General features: G+C 40.8%; 1 protein-coding gene across 9 annotated transcripts in view; it reads right to left on the reverse strand.

Moving 5' to 3' along the window:
* The window catches only part of ARNT2 (aryl hydrocarbon receptor nuclear translocator 2), a 107,396-nt gene that overhangs the window by 46,422 nt on the left and 38,879 nt on the right, over positions 1 to 22,095 (reverse strand). For all 9 annotated transcript variants that reach the window (XM_080607440.1, XM_080607439.1, XM_080607442.1 and 6 more), the window contains 2 exons: positions 21,509 to 21,722; positions 2,195 to 2,297 (listed from right to left, as the gene is read on the reverse strand). In XM_080607440.1, coding sequence (XP_080463566.1) covers positions 2,195 to 2,297; positions 21,509 to 21,722 — 317 coding nt within the window. The remainder of the gene's footprint in view (positions 1 to 2,194; positions 2,298 to 21,508; positions 21,723 to 22,095) is intronic.

Raw genomic sequence — 22,095 nt, forward strand, 5'->3', positions numbered from 1 at the left:
TAATCTTTGCAAGAATGGACTATTTATTACTGACAAGTAATTTTGTTTAACACTTGTTCCTGTATATTTTGTGGCATTTCTATGTGTAACTGCATAATTTTAACAGTCCGTTTGAAGCTAAGTAAATAGTTTGAAGGATTGAAACAGTTCATTTGCAGTTGACAAAAAGAACAATAACAATGAAAGAAGTAATCCCAAGGAAAGTTCACATTATTTGAGGATCATTCTTCTAACAAGGTTTTTATTTATTTATTTTTACCACTCACTGCCAATGAGAATGAACGAACAATTAAAGTAAGATTTAGAATTACAAAAACAATGGGACTATTGGAATGTCTAAAACTACTTTCATGCACTGGAGTTTCCAGAATCAGTGTTAAAAAATAACTGCAATTTGAATCGTTTTAAAAGCTGGGGAAAAACAGTAAACAGGACATTAGGCCTTCTTTGCACAAAAAAGTCCTCCTCACATGACTATTATGTGCAGCTTGGAGGAAGGCAAAGCAGTGTTCCAAGTGTCTCTCTGCCAGGCTGTATTTCTTTTCCCCGTGAAATTAGCAGTTAAATGTAGTAACACCACAGGATTCAGGCTGCTGTCTTTCAAAAGAGACAAGGCGCTGCCAACCAGCAGCATCTTGCCCATGCTGGCCAACCACAGCTGCTACGCCCAGAAATGTATCTCAAGACATCTCCTGGCTCCTCACCCTGTATCAGCCTTGCTAAATAACATCCAAAAGCCTAACTAGTCAGCTCTAACCATCCTTGGCACTGGCTGTGGGTTGCTGTCTCCTTGTTAGAGAAGAAAAGATGCTTACCAAATAGCAAATATCAGACTTAACGTCTCTAAAGAAATCTTTGTCTGAAGCCACCGTATTTTGTTTCCTAACAAGCTACAATAGAGAAAACTACAATTAACGTTACTTGAGAGGATGCGTGCATGATACTGGATTCAGAATTTCAAAGGCCAAATACAGTTAAAATCAGCAGGAGCAGCAACCTCATATATTGCAGAGCACTGAGAAAAAAAGTAGGAGAACCGGTCTTCAGAGCGTAGCCCTCATCCTTCAATTTTGAAGTGTTCTCCTTGTCTGATGAACGCTACTGTTGAAATACACATTTCTTACTGCATCCTCCAACACTCATTATTTGTTTAAATTATGGCCATTACCCTGCATATATCACTACAAAAAAGAGTGAAGTCTAAAGCACAGGGACTCTTTGCATGGACCGAGGATGCCAAGGCATAAAAGGAGCTACAGCTTCTTTCAAGTCTGATGTTGCAGGCATGAAGTACACAAGCCCCTTACAAAGGCACCTAACAGCCATATATTCTGACTCCTTGCATGACTGGAAGAATATCCACCACAGGTAACAGAAGCACATGGATCTGTTGTAACGTGTCAAGTATTTTGGTTTGTGTGTTCCATTCTATAACAAATTCTACATCATCTGTTCTCAGAGTACATATTGGATATAGGTTGCAGATGCAATTACGTACTTCCCCCCCAACCACACAGAGAGGAAGTTATTGCAACAGCAATAGACATTTTATCCAGTTTGCACTACAATAAAAGTGTCCACAAAGCTCTAGTCAGAACCACTGGGCAGGCAGACCTCTTAGGAAGCCCAAGCAATACAGGAGAAGCTGGAAAATTGCAAAATAAAAATCCTCCAACAATTACTCATTTATCTAGAATCAACCAGCTGACATCTGGTTAATTCATACCAGGCTTAGGTTAATTCTTCCATAGCGGGCAAGTTTGCAGCTGAATTCCTGTTTGTCTTCAAGATTCTTCTAATATTATTGGTTTGTTGGAAAAATACACAGAGTTGGGCTTTCATTACACTTGCGAAAGCTCAGTTCCCAAAGTATTGATTCGAATAATTTGACCAGAAGAGACAATGGCTTACATTCCAGGGATGAAGTTGTCATGCAGTTCTCTGGGGAAAGCATACAACACCCCATACTGATAAAAATAACTGCAACACAAATGAGGTACTGCTTTGTCATTCATCATGAAGGAAAACAAGTTTCAGTTTTACTACAGTTACAAAAGTAAGCATTCTGGAAATTCTTAATAGGAATGTGTCATTACAGCTTCAGCTTTTAAACAAGGTCAAATAAGTGCAACACAATGTCTGGAGCCTATAATTTGAGAAGGGACTGTAACAGGAACATCGAGTGTATACATACCTCATCCTGCAAATGAAAGAGCGTCTCGATCCCATGCACATTCTCATTGAGGACTGCTGACCCTCTTTCTTTACCGTTCCAGTCTTCAAGTCCAGGATTCGTCCTAGAAAAGCCAGGGAGAGCAACTAACATTTAATACATAAATTGAATCCCATTTACTATAAAATGACAATAAGCTCATAAACTAAATGTCATTAGTCGCTGTGGGGGAAAAAAAAGAAAAAACAAACAAACAAACAACAAAACAGCTTGATCCTGGTCTCACATTGGTTATATGCTTAACTAACGATTTCAGCAAAGCTGACTCTGAGTCACAAGAGTGATGGCTCTTTTCTTGACTGGCCCTAGACCAGCTTCCAAGCCAGGGTCAAATGTCTGGAAGTAGGGCAGGCAATTACAGCAAGAATGGCTTATTGACTTGATCTGCTTACTCTGCTCCTTACCAGAAGTGTGGATAAAGCAACAGGCATTTCTCTGATGGCTGCTTCTCATTCCCTGTGCTTGTTTGTCTCTCCAGAATCCCCATCGTAACAACACCTCACACATACAGGCTTATAACGACGATAAGAAACATGTAACACCAAGTTTTTCTCCTTGGTGAAGAGACACAAAATATGTCACAGCAGCACCTGTGGTACGGCCATTTCAGAGTTGATCAAAAACTGACACATCAGTATTTTTTGAAGTTAAATTTCAGCTGGATCTGTGAGATAATTGACTCACCACGACTCTGTGCAAGGTCCATGGCCGGACCCTGCTGATCTGTGTGAGCTGACCATGAAGCTCAGCCCCTTGCTCCATAAACACAGCAATGAGAAGAGGACAAACGGACGCAGAATTGAGCCGATGTTCCTACAGTAAACTGGGGGAGGTCTTCAGGAAAAAAACAACACAAAGGTAGCAAAGCAGTAGCATAACTTAATCTTTCCACACTCCTAAGACAAAGCAGAAGGCAGTGAGTACTACAAAAAGCTTCAGGTCAGTAATAGCAGGGTAAGGGTATCATCTAGGCTCCTACTGCTTATCAACGAACTGACAAACCTCTATTTTGCATTTACAGCTCAGTCATTAACAGATGAATATAAAATGTTGTTTATTACAAAAATGGACTAGCAATGAATCACTGGCCCAGCTCCACAACGCTTCAGGGCTCCACACACCACTGAAGTGACAGTGGCCAAGAGAAATGCAGTGGAACAGCTGCTAGACAACTAAATTACAGCCACCAGTGCTGATGACACAGGCCATGAGCAAACCCACATGTTTATGGTGGGTACAGTACCTTTCAATTATTGAAATGATACAAGCCTATGACTTTAAAGCCTTTACTGTGATACGACAGTATCCAAATTTATAGAAATATAACCTACTCTGCCTGTACTAAATTGGAGAAATACAGAATATATTCAAAGTCTCCCTCACCAGACTTACTCAAAAGTCTCTGTCCAAAAATTAAGTTCTGAAACAACTCTACTGCCAACCATATGCATTTCAGAATTGCTTTAAGTATTTACCTCCAACCAAGAATGGGAATAAAATCGGTACAAAACAGGTTAAAGATGCGCATATGTGCAGGACCCCACAGCTGTCCACATGAGCATGCGTGCTCAGTCAAACCATTAAAAGTGCTTTTCTCTTTGAACCCAATGACTTTGTCATACATGTAAATAAAAGAAGAGTTGTTTCTTGTGCACTCCAGTTTTTTCTTCATTTCTATATTCTTCATTTCTATATTCTATGTTCTATAATTCTTAAAGTGATGTTAGTGAACAAAAAGCTGTGACTATAAACGTAACTCAAACAGCCACTGGAAATTTCGCAGTTTTTGTCAGGAAAGAGCATCTATAAATATACTTCAGAGCTACGTGGCTGCTAAGCTTAAAATTGCTGACACAAGTTCCTTTGGCAAGCCTGGAACCCCCAACAAGAAGTCATAGTTTTTAAGATTAACTTTTTGTTTAGCAATGCCTTAGAAGTATGTACCAGATAAAAAACAGCGGTCTAAATTTTGCCCTGACTTACAAAATAACTGCAGGGGGTGGGGGTGAGTCAGAAATATTTGATACATAGATATTATGACACAGCTCTCTCAGCAGTTTGTTTCAACAGCCTGCCATGTGTGCTGTAACAATATATCACCAATTTTGATAAAGAACATGCAATTTGTCTTACATATTGCTAGAAGTTTATGAACAAATTGTATTAAAAGGGGAAAGAATTATAGTTGAGTAGACCAAGGATAAAATTTTCAGTTTAGCTCAAACCAGTCTGCCAGTGCATCCCTGGAATAAGAGGGATTTCTTAAAACATGGCATAACAGGGCTCTCAATAAAGTTGGAGCTTTTAAGTTCATAGTACCGGTGGTATCAGGTGTGCAGCGTGTCTGGTAGAGCAAACTGAGAAACAACCTGCTATGAGATTTACACACAACGAGTGTGGCCACGCTGCGCAGGGAAATATTCGTGACAGCTTCTTACTGCTGTGAAAATCTGCAGCTGCAACAACACGACCTCACCTGGGCTCAAGGCAGGAGTCACAGCCGTGTCTCCTCCCCGGGCTCTTTGCCACTCCACGCCTGACTCTGGGAAGGGGACTCCACTCCTGCCAGCACGGAGTTGCAAAATCATCTGCTACCTGCTTTAATATCATCTGCAACTCACTGCAGCTGCTCACATGATGGACCTCAGTGGGTCCCACTCTGCAGGCAAGCAATCTAACGTACATCACAACCTCGTGCCACACGTGCAGCTCAGTTCAAGGAGATGGTACATTCTGGTGATAGCTCTGTCACAGAACCATAAAATATTCGTATTTCTGTGTGTTCCTGCGTCTTCTACACTAGTAATGCCTCTGTAGTGATAAATGCTCATTTAGGTTTCTCCACAGGAAACCTGCATAAAGTACATCTGATGTAAAAGTTGGCAATTATATTCTCATTAATAGGAAATATTTTAGGATGCTCTGACAACTTCCTCTAACTGAACAGTGCGTACGTGCATTTTTTTCCCTTTCTTCTTCTAGTTTCTTAAGCAGAACAATTTCAACAGGGAAACGCCATTCAGTGCCACCCCCAGCTGAATCCCCCATGAGCTTCCACATAAATTGGTAACTGCATAGTTCACTTTCACGTGCAACTTTTCCCCTCTCCAGCTTCAGACACAACCCTCAGACACAGCAAGCACAGGATGCATGTCTGTGACTGACACTGGTGCCTTGTTACCATTTACAGCAGCTGCACAATTCAGAGGAAACCAGAGTTTACTCTGCTGCAAAAGTGAAAGTGAATACATGACCGCAAGGCTTATTAAAACCAACACATAAATCACTCCAGTTGGTCTGGATATAATTGATAATTTATTGAAATCTACCCATTAGAGTCCACTTTCGGACAGCAGCATTGCTTAAACTGTAATGTACCCGTTGTCCTCTGAATCCACCACGCAATTCAGGAACCCGATCTCAGCTGTTGCTACAGGAAAGGGCTGTCAGAGGGGACCACATAGTTGAGGACAATGTGCAAGAGACTTATTATTTGGGTAAAATTAGAGAAGCTAAATAAAGCTCTTCCCACTGAAGAGAATAGTTAAGCAACCAATTCAAATAGCGAGGATGCATGCCAGGAGCGCTCCCTTTGTGTTATGCTGCAGCATGTTTTCAAAGATGCTCTAAAAATGTTCTCGTAACAATCAAGGAGACAAAGGTTCAAATTGGCAGTAATAAGCCCCTTGTATGTGCAAGCAGTGAATGGATTATGCAGATACCTTCCCCTTTTGGACCTCCAATTGCTACTGTGAATGTTCAAATACCTTTTCTGTGCTTGCAATGCTTGAGATGAACCCAAGCCAAAGCCTGGCCTGAGCCTACCGGCATTCATGGGGTTTCAAATCTGGAAGTCTGGCTCAAATCCATCTTTACACAATAGCACCAGCCTGCTAGAAAATTTGTTCCTCCACATATAAGCACTGCGTGCTAGGGTTTATAGTCCGATTATCAAACACAGCCTGTTCTTTGTTAGTTTTTCAGTTCTATTTTTTTTGGTGGATCCAAAACTCCATAGGCATCTACACCTAACTCTATCATAAATGCTTTCTCTGCTGGATTTCCAGTTCCTAAGAATCCCCCAGTCTGTAATTAGAAAGAAGGGCCCGTTACAGCCCGTTACATGAGAGTATTCTTCCGAAAAAAATTCCATGCAAGTTACTTTGTCTGTTTCAAAAACTATCATATGGTACCCAGACCCAGGACTGGAGTTTGCAGCATGGAAATATCCTTCTTTTGCATCCAAAGGCTACTTCTACTTGCTTTCTTGGTTCAGAATAGGTTTGTTTTGGCCTCATGCACACCAGAATACTGTTGGCAAAGCTCATGATACAACTTTCCATCTTCCTCCAGCTCATGAGTAGATCACCTGCTGTCCTGCACAGAATCTTGGAGTTGATAAGGAAACAGTCTGAACTAATAGAAGGAGTCTCACATTGCCTTCAAAACAATAACCTTCAGCAACCCAGCAAACTTCATGCTGTAGAGGATAGTCTCTTGCCTTAGAAAGAACAAGCCGGATATTTCATAATTATTCTCTGCCACTGGATTGTCTACACACTTCTTTCCAGGCAAAATAAAATGAAGGTGAAACTAAGTTTGGTTTGGACAAGATAACAAAAGATGACTCTGTGTTCATCAAAAACACTCCACAGGCTACTCAGGGAAGAAAAACAGAACGCAGGAATACTGCACCAAAAAATTCTTATGAGAACTAAAAACATCTTTATCTTACTACAAAAACAGAAAAAGCAAGACAGGGATGCAGGAAAACAAGAGGAAATAATGAAAATAAAATAGAAGTGATGGTCAAGGTACTGAAACTTCTGGATACAGATACAAACGTAAGCTGACCCGCAAACTGAAATGTCAGAAAACAAAAGCCTTATTCTGTGCTGATGCTCCCTGCTCGTATGAGAAGCCTTCAGAAAGCAGCAGCAGTGATATGGACTCTCAACTACTAGCTGCCAGCCCATCACAAAGAAGCGCAACCCTGCAAATGAACTACTTATCATTTATGATTTTGTAGGGAGGAAACATAGAAAAGACTTGGTCATCCAGGAGAGCCAGCATCACAGAGTGGTCTCTGTTACTGTATTTTGGTATAGGAAGGATGTGAAGATGTGAAGGCAGCAGCGGTGGTTGGAAGGCTGATTCTCCAACAACAGCCCAGCAGGTACAAGATGTTGTCCACTTGTCCACTGCTTGGGACAAACAACCAAGTTCCAGAAAACTAACGCTTTTTTTTCGCCCCCTCTCCATTACCAGTCTGCACATATCCACCAACTACTGCTGAAAATTCAGCTTTACACCAGCTGACAGAATTGTTCTTGAAAACAATAGATGCATTATGAATACATAAACAAAATACTGTCAATAAGCTTAGATAGCCTACAATTCATCAATTTATTTTAAATTACTCTTGCTAAACTCATGCCAGAGCAAAGTAATTATTTTGCATTAAATCAACAATTAAAAGAAAAAAAGACAATTTAAAAATGGATACCATTATAATAGTAAGAGATGCAGTTATGTCTCATGTTTAATGCATCTCAGCAAGTGTTTTAAGCTTTATTAAGTTTAATAAATAAACTTCCACCCTGTGGATCCCAATATAAAAAAAATTACAGATGATCTACAAATATGCTAAGAATCAAAATAGAAATACGAACACAATATGGGTGTTCTCCCTCCAGGAAATCATGTTCATAAAAACCAGAGGCCGCTTGCAATATACAAATAAAACAATATGCACTCAGATTGAGAAGAAACTGCCACAGCCCGGAAATATGCTGCTGGCCATCCAAGTACCTTCCAAAAAGAGAGCATTCCTTCAGCATCTCAACACCAAAATAGGAACTACATGGAGTGAACACGCTGAACAACACAATCCTAGTAAAACCGTACCCACGAAAAATGCCTCTTTGGCCCCTCATTGAAAGGGGAGCACAAACACGAGCAAGAAGAATAGCCTAAATATTTCAAAAATAGGTGGACTTATGACCATCAAAACTTCGTATTACAAACCAGGGACAGAATCACCTGACTGGCACCAGTTACAGCGTGCACCCAAAAGCCAACACTGATTTTACAGCATTCCTCTCACTCCCCTCAGAGGCTGCAGTGCAGATCTCACAGGCAGTACCTGCTAATCTGTTGTTTATTTTAACACCGCTACTTCATAACGGTCTTTTAAACCTACCACAAAAACACCAATTCTTAACAGCACTTAAAATACACAAAGAAGTCACAAGGAACACACAGTTCTTGAAATAAAGCGCCTGATGAGGTTGTTTTTACAAAACACATTTGCTACCTCGTGATGCTTAACTCATTCACCAGATCGCCCTGCCACGAGCAACCCCAGCACGCTGGCACTGCCGTTCCTTAACACACTCACTTTCTCCTGAATCAGACGCAGCACCGCCACGCGGGACAGCTGCCAGGACTTGGAAGGATGCAGAACAGATGGGTTCCTACCAGACGGGAGGCACTTCTCTTTCACGTTTCAGATTTATGTGAAGTATCGGAGCTGCGTTGTTGAGAGTGTACACATAGGTTTAATTCACGCGTGGAAAGTGGTTGAGGGTCTGGGTGCTGTTGGGGGCTGTTCTCCAGGCTGTCTCCCCTCTGGGTGCAGGAGTCCTTGGATTTTGCATGGAAAACAATCACAACCCCATGCACACCTCCTGCCCTTGCTTCCCAGCTGGTTTGGCTGCAGAGATGATGTGACTTTCCCACCAGAGACTTCACCCTACCTCCAAGGCTGTACAGCAATACACCATTTATACCTCTCTCTGCTGCCGTATAGGATTCCATGTCATGGTCCAACCCCTCCTGGGATCTTCAGGCATCCAAGAGGCTCAATACAAAGCAGCTTTAATCCTTAGGCTTTACCAAAAAGGATTGTGACAGCAGCACGCAGAGGTGGGCAAAGGAAATAAATGCTGCTTCCAGTGTCTCCCCATGCCCCCTGTGGGACTGGGAGGGTTGGAGGTGGCACCTGGGTGGAACAGGGCATAGCAGGGCCAGGAGCATGGGACAAGACTCTGCTGGGTGACAACACGCAAAGCCAAATGGGGCACAAACGCCACTGACACAGCAGTGCTTCCAGCATTCAATAATTCTCAGCTATGCAGAGAAGGTGCATGTGGAATCTCGTAGCTAGGGACCTAGAGGAACAAGTCATAGCTCTTCCCTGCCTTTGTCCCATGTCCCACTTGCCATTTCACAAGGAAAACTGGACATATTGACAGACTGCATGTATGCAGGTCTTCTAGCATCGAGTCGGGATGTTGCTCGACTGCTCAACAGTGTGTGTTGTGCAGAGTAACCACGCCATGCAGAATAACCCCAGGCATCCAGAAGAATGAAGCCATAGGGATGATGATATGCCAACATCCCTTGAGAATATCACGCAAATGTTAAATCAGTCAGCCTTACACAGCCAGGAACAAAATCAGGGACCACAAAGGGCTTCCCAGCTGTCATTATTCTGCACTCATATCAACCAAGAAGATCATGGGATGGCATGGATAAAATGCGGTTGCTCTTGCTCTGAAGATGAGTGCCTTCCACACAAATGTTATGAAACTGCTTTAGCTCTCACAGGCATAAGGCTTCTCTGCTCTTGTGCACTTGTTTTATCACATAGCAATAAGCAGCACTGTATCCCACTTTACAAAGCATCACTAATATATCAATAAGCAAATACATCAGTATACAAAACAAATAACTAGCTGCAAGCATGTACTTCTTGTTAGCAGACGTTAAAGTAACATTCAAAGGAGATCCATACCCTTATTCCTATTTTAGAGATGAAAAAACTGAAGCAAAAGAGAATTATTTTCACTTGGTCAGCCAGAAGCAGGAGGTGCAGTCAGGATCAGGGCCCGAGTTCACAAAAGCAATACCAGTTATCACACACTGTAGATGTAGACAGTAATTCTCAGTAACATAATCTACAGTGATTCTCAGAAAGTCCATAAAGTCTCATGGCAACTTTGTGCTTATGGGGGCATAATCAGCTTATACGTGAAATGTACGACTACACTTCCAAAAAAAGACTAAAGACTGGGTGGCTGATTTATCTGTCTTTAAATCCAGTGATAACCTCTTGGTGTACCAGTATAAAACCTGAAATGAATTAGCCCAAATGAGGAAAATAAACTGCACTTAAATTGAATACCCCACGTTCATGATGCTACTTAGAACCACAAAATGCTTTCTGTTGCTCATTTTTCCTTTTGCACTCATGAAAAAAATCCTGAACTACCTATCCTTAATGATGGATAATGTTCCATTTATAAATATAAGCCATCAAAGCTCATTTTTCTCACTGGTCTAGCTCCTCAGGGGGACTATTTGACCCTCTCTAGTGATATTAAGGTTTACATCATCTAATTGCAAAAGGCGTTGTATAAGCGTTAGAGTCAAGTTATGACATTCTTATAATAGAATGAAGAGCCGATCCAATCAACAGCAACGTTTTTTTGTTTTTTTTTTCAAAAGAGACGAAGTAATGCAATTGAAATGTAGCTATTTTTAAAATCTGTCTGTCCCCTGCTTACCAACTGGAGACACTAACCAGCAAAGGGGGAATTGAAAAACCTCCTCCCCATCCCCCCTTGTTTTTTTAATAAGAACCCCCTCACATTACATAGCTGTTAGCCTAATACAACTTGTTCTTATAAAAGCTCATGAGGCCAAAAGGTCTCTGCTGTGACTGCCTTCATGTTTGAGTAGCCAGACTGCATCATGTAATTCTCCACAGTGTTGGGCAAATATGCATCCTTTTAATTAAATTAAAAATGAAACTATGTGGGCTTTTAAGACACGCTGTTGAATTAACTTTAAGGGACTATCTGAATGGATAGTATTACAGATCACAGGCAATTTTCTGCACTGATGGACCTGGAAAAAATGGACCAAAAAAATCCCAAGCAAATAATTCAAAGCATATCATAAAAGTTAAGTTATAACGTTAAAAAAAAAAAAAAAAGGAAGGACTAAAAGTCTTTGGAACTCTCAACAAGTTATCTTACGTATGGGAAATATTCACCGTGCTAACTGAAGTAGTTTCTGCAAGGTCATACACCTGAGCTCTCCTTATACAAAAATACAACAGCACTCTCTCTCTATTTCCAGTTCCCCACCTGTAAAGTGGGATGGTGATCCTCTCTTTTTCCATCTTTGCATTGACCATTTAAACTTGTGCAGCAGCTTTATCGTGCTAAAATGCTGCGTAAGGCCTGAAAGACCTATTCTGACCTCCACAGGTACTTCTAAACCAATAAATACCACTGAGTTCATGTCTCCATGAACTGGGCACAGTTGTGGCAGCAATTCTGTAACAACTATCAGATGTATTTGAAGGAGCAGAAGAAAATTATCACACTAAGGCCTGCCAAAGACCCAAGATACAAAACTCCTCAAAGACAAAGCAGACTTTCTACAGCTAGAAAAAGGATCTAAAACCCCAGAAAACTCCAAAGTACCATTAGCAGAAACTCCCACCACAGGAAAGCCATCCAAACTAACTCTAAGATGCAATTTATTCTTTTACCATTCACAGCTGCTTAATAAATAAATACATAAAGCTTGTAAGTAGCTTTTAATTTAAACTATTTGTTCCACTTGAATGCTCAGCAGGAAGCTTTACTGAAAAACACTTCTGCCAAAAAAGCTTCAAATTCTTGCGTTCTGAATTATTTGTATTTCATTATCAAACTCAAATAACTGGAATATATGTTTTATTAGTAAATATTAGTATCATCTGGTTCTGAAATTAGGCTGTGGTCTGTTCCACGAGCCAGTGACACACAATGGAACAGCCCATTAGAGAAAATAAGTAATGAATGCTGGATGACTTTTTGAGATATTTTGCTGTGGACAGAACTAAATTTAAACAAAAGAAGGGTAAGAAAGCAGGAAGAAAACAAAATGCCCAGGGAAGCTGGTTGCTTGACATAGGCTACTCCTCTACTCCTTTAGTTCAATGAAGATACGGTATATGTGGCAAAACATCGTAACAGGTTTTAATTCTCTTTTTGAAGACTCAAGACATTTATGCATTACACGCAGAAGTCTCCACACTATGAAAACAGAAAGAAGAATATGCTTGGTGACTTAACTTCAGATCTAAGGCACTACAATAAAACAGACAGAGTGTCCAAAGGAGGGCTATGAAGATGGTGAAGGGCCTAGAGGGGAAGACATGAGGAGCGGCTGAGGTCCCTTGGTTTGTTCAGCCCAGAGCAGAGCAGGCTGAGGGGAGGCCTCATGGCGGCCTGCAGCTCCCTCACGAGGGGAGCGGAGGGGCAGGCGCTGAGCTCTGCTCTCTGGGGACAGAGACAGGACCCGAGGGATGGCATGGAGCTGGGACAGGGGAAGGTTAGGCTGGGTGTTAGGAAAAGGTTCTTCACCGAGAGGGTTGTCAGGCACTGGAACAGACTCCCCAGGGCAGTGATCACAGCACTGAGCCTGCCAGAGTTCCAGAAGCGTCTGGACAATGCTCTCAGACACAGCTTGATTTTTAGTGGATCTATGCAGACCCAGGAGTTGCGCTCAGTGGTCCTTGTGGGTCCCTTCCAACTCAGGATATTCTATGATTCTGTGATCACATCACAGAAAACTGGTGATAGGCCACATTACCACGCTAGCAGTGTCCCGACATACGGGAAGCATTTCCCTCCACATGGCTCTGTGCAGGACCAGGGCAGGGCAGGTGGGTGCCACAGTCCCAGCAAGCTGGCAGGGAATAGAAAAAGAATGTGGAAGTGAAGCCTCTGCTGTCCCTCTACTATGAAATAGAAGAGATTGAGCTAAGGAGGAAAAGATTCCAGCAGCATGGGTTAAGCCAGTTATCCCCCACTTGAAGAAAGCAGATGCTTGGGGTGGAAGACTATCACTCCACGGCACCACTCCTCCTGCTCCTACAACTCATCACACAACAGTAAAATATTGTATTGTATTGTATTGTATTAACTTAATTGAGACAGCACAGGAGTCTAACGTGACTGAAGGAAAAGCTGCTTCCCCACAGGGCAGATGTTAAAGCTAATACTGCACCCTCCCAGCATCTGAGGAGTTTCCGTTGAACCATCCGAGATTTACAGTGGGCTGCAAGCAGGGCCAGTGCCAAAAGGCTCCACGAGGCACACTTGGACTGCTTTACTGGCAACGTGCTAACCAAAAAAGTTGAACATTTTTGTAAGGTATTTGTGAAACGCTAATCTTTTTCAAAAGGGGAAAAATTGCTAACTCCATATATTTCATCATGTATGAACACAGTATAACAAAACAGAGCAGGTTGAATAAATATTGAACATTAAAACAACAACAGAAAAAAAAATCCAGCAACTGAAAATGATCCAGTCAAACATCTGTGATAACAGACCTAAGTACATGGCACTTTCCAAGTGAGAAACTCATGATGAAGACTAAAGAGAAATAACAACCACAAAACCCACTTGCACATGCATGCCCAAGCACCTGAAAATCCACCCTAAAAGCATTCCCTAATGCTATTCAGGTGTTATAAGTCTGTCTTAGAGTACTAGGCTAAAGCTGCTTCCTTATTTTTGTAAAAACATGTACTAACCTCTTTAAACAACCATTATAATTAGTAAAGTCACGTTAAAAGTTGAATTTATTATCACTGGTTTTCCTTCCAGTACTATCCACCCATACCAAGTGCCTTAGCAGCAGGGAGACCACTGGATCTGTGTGTTTGTGTAGGAGTTACTTTATGAACTGTTTTATGCACAGCTGACTTCTCCCAACATTTGGGATTTTTTTTTTCCCCAGAAACAACCCTTGAGACCAAAGCAAAACAAAATTCTCTTGGAATAAGTTAAAGAGATTAAATGTACCATACATTTAAAATATGATCATTTGAAAGTACCTATTTTTTTGAGAGGAAACTACATTCTTCTATTTCTGTGATATTGTCCAGTGTGTCAAAGGGCAGAAATAACCTAAGTCCTCTTCCTCGCACGAACAACACAAAAAGCTAAATTCCATGCTCCTCTTTGCCCCTGTAAGACCATGCAACCACATTCACTGCTCACACAGTCACAAATGAATGATTTGTTCCATCCACTTCAACCGAAAAACTGTGTGATTCACTTGTAAAGGAAACCTCAAGTCCCATACATGTAATTTAATGCGCAGAATGTTTAAAAGTTTCCTTGTCTTCCTTCTGGATCTCAGTACATTCACAGATTCAGACAAACCTCATTCACCCACCAAGCTTTTTATTTTGTCAGACAGAGTTGGCAAACCACAGTATATCAAATCAAACATCAACAGAAGAGAAGTGGGAAACACAGAGGCTTTGGGCATAACTTCTAAGCACATTAGTGGGAGATCCAAGATGTACGTGCCATAGCGGCACAGCTTTCTTGTTTCATGCTCCTAAGCATCTACTGTACTAATTCATTTCCTTGCAAACAGAACAGGGTTGGGGGAAGCAAAACACTCATTTCCTTCATCTGACATGTAAAAACAAGTTGAACAGTCTACAGCAGAAAAACACTAATTCCTTTGCATGGCATTGCCCAAGTTCAAATGCCATCTCTGGCTGGTACTGTGACCTTGCTACCAGAACAAACAGTCCACAAAGCTGTGGGCAGATTTTTGTTCTTTGGAACAATGGCACAGAAATGGGCTGGCGGGTTTGGAAAGCCTTACATCTGAAACATCCTCTTCATTCTCTGCAATGCCGGTGGGACCACATACCTTTGCTGAAAAACAGGTAACACGTGGTGATTTGGTATTTGTCAGAAATTAGCTGAATATTTTCCAGGATTTAAATATGAGAAGATGCCTTGCCAGAATTAGCTTTTTCCACCATAAAACCAGACTGAATCCTGAAATACCCAGTTCACATGAACCACTTGTACATTCTACACAAGACCGTGAACTCACATCTTGAAAAAGCAGGGACAAACTCAATGCTTCTGTTTTCAAAAATTTCTGTTCCCTTCCCCTGCAGGTGCAATAATCCTGGCACAGCTGTCCCAGGCTTCCACCCTTCCATGGAATAAAGCGGGGTGTGGTTGGGTGGAAAATCCCATAAAACATTAAGAGTCAAGGTTCAGACAGTTCTGCAGAGACTTAGAAGACTTCAGGACGTCTCATATCATGTATATGGAAACTTCATCTCCTCCTCTTCCACCTGCCTGCTGGTACCGTATGTTGTTTACGGGATGACTGCTTCTCTTCATCCTAGAGGTTGTTAAGTTTCATGGACATTCAATGAAAACGGTGGATGATGAACCGCTGTTTTATCCCCGAATAAAAGACACATGTAGCTATTAATTCTCTCTATAAAAATAAAAATAATACAACTTGTTCCCTACCTGTCCAGAGGCTAATGGTCTTACTAGGTCAGTCATCCTGTGCTAAGACATTAAAATCTGAAGTATTGAGATCTGGTTTTAATTCTCTGTACTCTGACTTCCTAAGCTGCTGGGCTGGGCATGTTTCAGAGGCAGATGGTTGTTTAGAGTTCATGCACTCAAAAGAGTTCACAGAAGTAAGAAGAAAAAATAAAGAAGTAAAACGCTGCCAGTTGAAACAGCCCTCCACATGCACAGTACCTTCCTGATGCATAAAACTCTGATAAATGTACTCTTCAGAACCAAAGGCCAAGGAATAAATTCTGAAACAAGCTTTACTACCACTCTTCGTTTTGTCAACTGTCTTGACAAGGACATGCTTACATGAACAAAAGAGAATTTTTCTTTTTCAAGGAATTTGAACAGCTCTGGGTAGAAAAACATCTATCTTCGGCAAGTATCTTAATCACCGCAAAACAGAACAAAGACAGATTCTGTCAGAAGACGTTTCTGAACTTTTTTTTTGGTATAAAATTTCAGGCACCGATAACTTGAATAGATTTTTTATTATTATTATTAACAGGCTGACCCAATTTTCAAATAGATTAGGAAAAGCTCCCTGGTTTGCTAATATATTGCAGAAGTCATCCCATTAATTAAATGTTTTGATAATACACTACTTTTTTATTAATCATGAGTTTTACTGCTACTGATGATGATATTTAAAGTGTAGTGGCACTCGATTTGCCAGAGCTGAGTTTCTGGGCATGCCTCAAGTCGGTCTTTGAATCTCTTCGGAGAATTTTGCACATGAAGCCAAGGAAGAATTTCATCCAACTCTTCATATCAGTTGGATCCTCTCCTGAAACGTAAATTCAAGTTGGAGTTCAAAATGCTGAGCATGCCTAAGAGTCACATCTGCACTCACAGGCTGGCAGTGTGTGTGAGAAGAAGCGCCTTTCTTCTAAGAAAGCTCATGCAGAAATCAGAGTTGAAGAACTGATGTGGAGGTATAAGACAGCTCTCAGCACAAAAACCCTGTGCTGAATTTCAGGAAGAGCATCTGTTGCAAAGGGAAGTTACTCCTAATCTTGTCTCTCACATGGTTGTTTACAGTTTGTTGAGCATTTTCCATCTGTTCAGTGCTATGGAAAGCTTTGCTTTGCTTCTCCACTGGTCTCTGACATTGCCCTCTTTTGAATTTAACACTGTTTTTTCTCATTTCTACAGACAATTTGACTCTATCTACAGCATCTACATTTTGTCTGTGTGTACAAACTGTGCTTGGTAACAGCAAGTTTTGCAGCTGCATAGAAAACTGCATATGATGAAACCATCGCCACCAGACAACACATTACTTGAAAGTTCTGAAAGACAGGTTCCCCAATCCAAACCTCTGTTCAACTAATATGGAGTGATATTTCCACAGTACTCATGAACCACTGAAAACTGCAGCACAATGGTCTTTTCTTCTAAAAAGGTACCTATCAGCTTAACTTTTGCTGTGGTCAGTCACCATTTCCATCATAAAGTTCTACTTTTTTTGTACTTATAAAATATGGCAATAAAATATTGTGCCAAGACTAAACTTGGAATACAAGTCCTGTCCAGAAGTAACCTCAATTAATCTTTTTCAGCTAGCAACTAAATTGACTTAGTCATTTTTAAATCACTTGAAAATGAAAGCTTTGGAGGTTCTGGTTTTCATCACTTCCTTCCAGTCACAGGACCACAGTTTCAGCATCCTTCATATACTCAGCTAAAACAGTTTGCAAAGACTTCTTCTCAACATGAGGGTCTCAAGCAGGCTTTGTGCATGGATGGGACTCTTTATCCTGTTCCTCATCTCACCTTAGCTATAAGGAAGCAGAAGGAAGACGTTATATATGGATTACAATGTGCTGTGCTGCCTGGAGCTCCAAGCTGAATATCATACACTCCAGTGTAAACACAGTGGAGGTATTCTTCAAAAGCTGTTTTTCTTTCTACTTACCTCTTTCTAAATTCTATCTATCTTCTGGGCCATCAGAGATTTTTTGTTTGTAGCCGTTTAGAGGCTCTCACTTGCATTAGGATTCCACTCTGCTGTGCGTTGTTCAACCACTTCACAACCTCCAACCCCGAACCTGCATCTGAACCCCAACATCCATCAAGTTTCATCAGTGCATCCTAAGAACAAAGAGGTCTTTGCAAATGGATCCTACTGTGGGATCTGATCTCATGCATATTTAAAGTGATTTGTTTTTCCCATCTGCAGATTTCCAAGAACAAAAAGGGAAAATACATTATTACGCTGAATATCTGACCCATTCTAATTAATCATGCCCATGACACACGCAAACCCTTCTTGGGAGCACCATTTGTTGCTATCAAGTCTCAGCTGCTGTCTTTTCTAGAGCATTTCAAACCATACATACAGTTTAGCTTTCCCGTTGCTGCAATGTGTTTGCAATTAATGTACAATAAACAAGCGGACAATTGTTCCATTTCCAGGGAAAAATAAAATCTCCAAGGGTATAAAATGAAATAGAAATATCCATCCTTCCCCATATCCTGAGAGTTAAAAATAGAGCAAGCAATTAACTCTGCAAACAAATCATGTTTTTTAGGCCGCAGTTAAAAAGCCACTTCAGCTTGGCATATGCTTTTATTGCTCCTGAAGTCCTGTCTTCTCCTTATCCATAACTATTCCCTGCTTCTCCTTTGCACTAGCACAGAGTTCAAGTAGCCCTATGATAAGGTGGGCCAAAGAGCTATCTCTACTAAAACCAAGGGTTTTTTTTTTTGCTTAGGTTAGCTCTCGGCTGGACCAGCCCCCTTAATGTGACTCACGCTGTAAATGCCAAAGTAATAGAGGGTGAAACGAGGTGAGGATTGCATAAGCTGGTACGACTGCCAAAGAAACGCTCATGCAACCACAGACCTAGTCTTATTCCTGGGGGCAGAAATGTGAGAGGGAGACTGCTTTCTCCACCAGCTCATTCTGTCACTTCTCTCTGGCAATGGCAGCCTCACAAGTTCTCGGGGTCTGAAACATCTTTTCTGTATGACAGGATTGCTAAGAGGTGCTGGGGAAAAAAACAACACAGCAATGCAGTGATAACGATCACCGTTAATAACAAACACACACAGAGGATAGTGCTCCGATCCAGCGCAAAGCAAGTGAAGGATCTTTGTCAAGATGCTGTCTTTGTTTCCTCAGGTCAAGGGCTGAAGGAGGAGGCTATAGGACTGAGAAACAGACCCCAAGAAGGTGAGGAGGAAAGCAAAATTTAGAATTGTAAGATTCATTACGCTTTCACCTGAAAATCCCTTCTCTCTAAGTAGTCCCAGTGCTCAACAGCCAGAGGCCGCTAAACAATAGGGGTTTTCCTGCTGTTCAGGGTGACCTTCACTTTGAGTAATAAAATAAAATTAAAAAAAAAATCAAATGCACAGCTGGCTGGCTTGCACTTTGCTGCTCCTTCAAGCTCTGCATTGACCTTTGTTTTGCATGAAACGTAACTTTCGAAAGCCTAGAGAGACTTGAGGCTGCCCAAATGGTTAGGTAAACACTGACTTAAAAGAACTGCATTTGCCTACATGACTTTTTTTTTTTTAATGTCACTATGGCACTCATTATTTCTGTTCACTACCAGTTACTCCTACCTGTTACAATGCTGCTACTCTGAATATAGCTTGTGTTACAGGAAGGGAAGTGGAATTGGTTGCACAGGCTCATGAGTGATGCTCCTGAAGTCCGACTGTATACTGCTTATAAGCAATTTGATGCTTGGCTGACAGTCCTTAAAGAGGACTGCTTCTCTTATTTAATGGTACTTTGCAAAGTCAAGGAAATACAAGTTTAATACAACAAATTGAAACAGCTTTTAGTTTTATTTATATGCTCCACAGACTGACAAAACTACTGTTATTCTAAAAAAATAAAATAAAAAATGTACTTCATCAGTCACATCTTTAAAACAAAACTACTCAAAGAGCAGGATTATATGATGATGTAAACTGGTTCACACTTTTTTATTAAAAAGCTAGAAAAATTCAGTAGGCACCTCAAAAACTTGTTCTTTCTATTATGATCTTACAGGACATGAGATACATACAACTATAGGTCTATGCTTGATTCAGAAGCAGACTGATTATTGTGTTTACGGCTTGTGAGATGTTTAGGCAGCCAAAAAAATTGCACCATACAAGTAACCACAACAGGTTTGCAAAGGAAAACTTGCACAAGGTATCCTATACAGTTAGGACCAATTATGCACTGTTATTTGCACTTGCTTGAAATGGCTGTAGTTACACACACTCTCCAGTCCCTAAAAAGCGTCTTTCTACATCCAGCCTATATGCACACCTTAAAGTGTGCAGCTCAGTACCCTGGCTCTAAACAGGCTGCTGTTTGCCTCACGCCAGGAAAACTTTCAGCTGCCCATGTATGACAGTTTTAAGAGCCTTCTGTAGCAATCTGACGAGTCTAAAAGAGTCAGACAAGAAAAAAGATTTAGCCCTCCAAGTACTAGTATTTGAACTTCTCTTTCCACTGGCTAAAGATGGATGAAGTGTAAAAGGAAAGCATACAGTTAAAGCTGAAAGAAATACAGAGTTGGACTTTCAGAAGTGCTCTGTGTTTGTCTAGTCGTGCTCCAGTTTGAGCAGGTTAAGCCCACTCACCAAATGAGCACTTTAGAAAGTCTAAGTGTGACCATTCGTTGAGGTTCTGGAGTAATTGCTTCTTAGAGGAAGATGGTACGTGCATTAAAGTGTATTGCATACTATGTAATAAAAACCAGTCGTTGTGCTCTTTTGCAAATCTCACACATACATTTTAAAGTGGTATGAAACTCTGCTGTTTTGCTCTGCACAGGTTCCCCTAACTGTTCGCTTGGGTTTGATCCATCTGGATTTTTTACCACAGAATCTTGCTTTGAGTTTCCAATATGAATACGGGAAAGCTCTGCCAAAACCACATCACATTCAAACCACAGGAAACCATGAAATTGGCACTGTTTTGACATGGAAGCTGTAAACAGTGTGCAGGTTCACTCTAAACTGGATCACTGTCCTTTGAGTTATGAAACACAACAAAACTTCCAGCAAGCCAGGTCAGAATTCTGAATTATTAAAGCAAGGAGAAATTATATGACTTTTGCCTCGATCAGGATTTTGTTATAAATAATTTTCCTTTTTTTTTTTTTTTTTCCCTTTAGCTATAAATGTATTACATGGAAGAATAAAATGAGAAGCTGGGTTTCCTCCTTTCCAATTCTGAGTTAAAATAGGATTTAGCGTTCTCATAGCTCTGATACACAGATTCTATTAAAGACGTGATAGTTTCCTATTGGCAAGTCTTGAGCATGAAAAATTGTAAAAGCCAGAGTTATACTGTGAATATTATTTAGTTTTGTGTGTCAAATGATACATAGTCAGCTGTAGCTAACTTACCACATTGCTACAGGGGCAAGCCTCTTGTTTAAAATCCACACTAGATTTTCAGCTGCCAAACAGTAAATTTTTTTTCCAGGATTCCCGTTAACAAACCACAAGGAACTTTTATGAAAATGGAAAAGTCTGAAGTATGATTTTGCCTTCAAAATAAACATTGCCATAAAGCAAGACATTTGTAAAGAAGTCACAAGTTCATTGAAGACAAAAAGAAAACAATCCAGACTTCCAGACCGTGCCTGAAAACAATTCAGCTTCCAAACCTACCCAAGCCAGAAGTCTGAAAGGTAGAGCTACATGAAGGTGGTTTGACTGAAGTCGAATAAATAGGCAACAAAATGTAGTGATGCAAAAGATGACTTAAATTACTGCAGTGCCTGCAAGAAAAAAAGCACCCTAATCTTGCAGAACTCCATTTTTACCAGACTTGTAACAACAGGCATTTGAATGTCAGAAAAACTCTGCAGGGATCCATACATCAGATATATCTGACCTGTCATAGAGTTTTCAGATGTACACAGCTGCTCCCGTAGCTTTTCCACATCATCTGGGTGAACCTGCTCATACAAAGTGCTGCCAAACCATTCGGACTGAGGCTGGTTCAGCACAGGAGTCACAGAATCAGATACGTAGATGACTCTTCCGGTCTCAGCTGCAACTACGAACAGGAACCCATCTGCAGCCTCCAGGATAAGATGTTTCAGTTCCTTTCAAAGAAAGGATTTGATTAGAAGGCCAGCAAGAAAAGGGAACTAAATAACACATACATCACTGCCAAAGAATATTTTTTTCTTGTGATTTTAGTAGATGAACACAACGTTAGGAGAAATTTTTATTGTAGTATTGAAAAAACAACACATCCAAATTAGCAGCAGAATATAAATTGCTGACCTTAGTAACAAACAATATTGTTTTCCTTTATTGCCTTTTATCTGGTGATCTCAATGCACTTTAAGAAAATGAACTAAAACTCACTGCCTGGTACATGATAGATATCTAATATTTTTTTTATAAAGTTATTTAGGAGTACAAACAGAGGAAATGAAGGGCTAGAACTCATATGGCAGACCCATCCCTTAA

Source organism: Anser brachyrhynchus (assembly GCF_964034855.1).
Source record: "Anser brachyrhynchus genome assembly, chromosome: 11".
Classification (NCBI taxonomy): Eukaryota; Metazoa; Chordata; class Aves; order Anseriformes; family Anatidae; genus Anser; species Anser brachyrhynchus.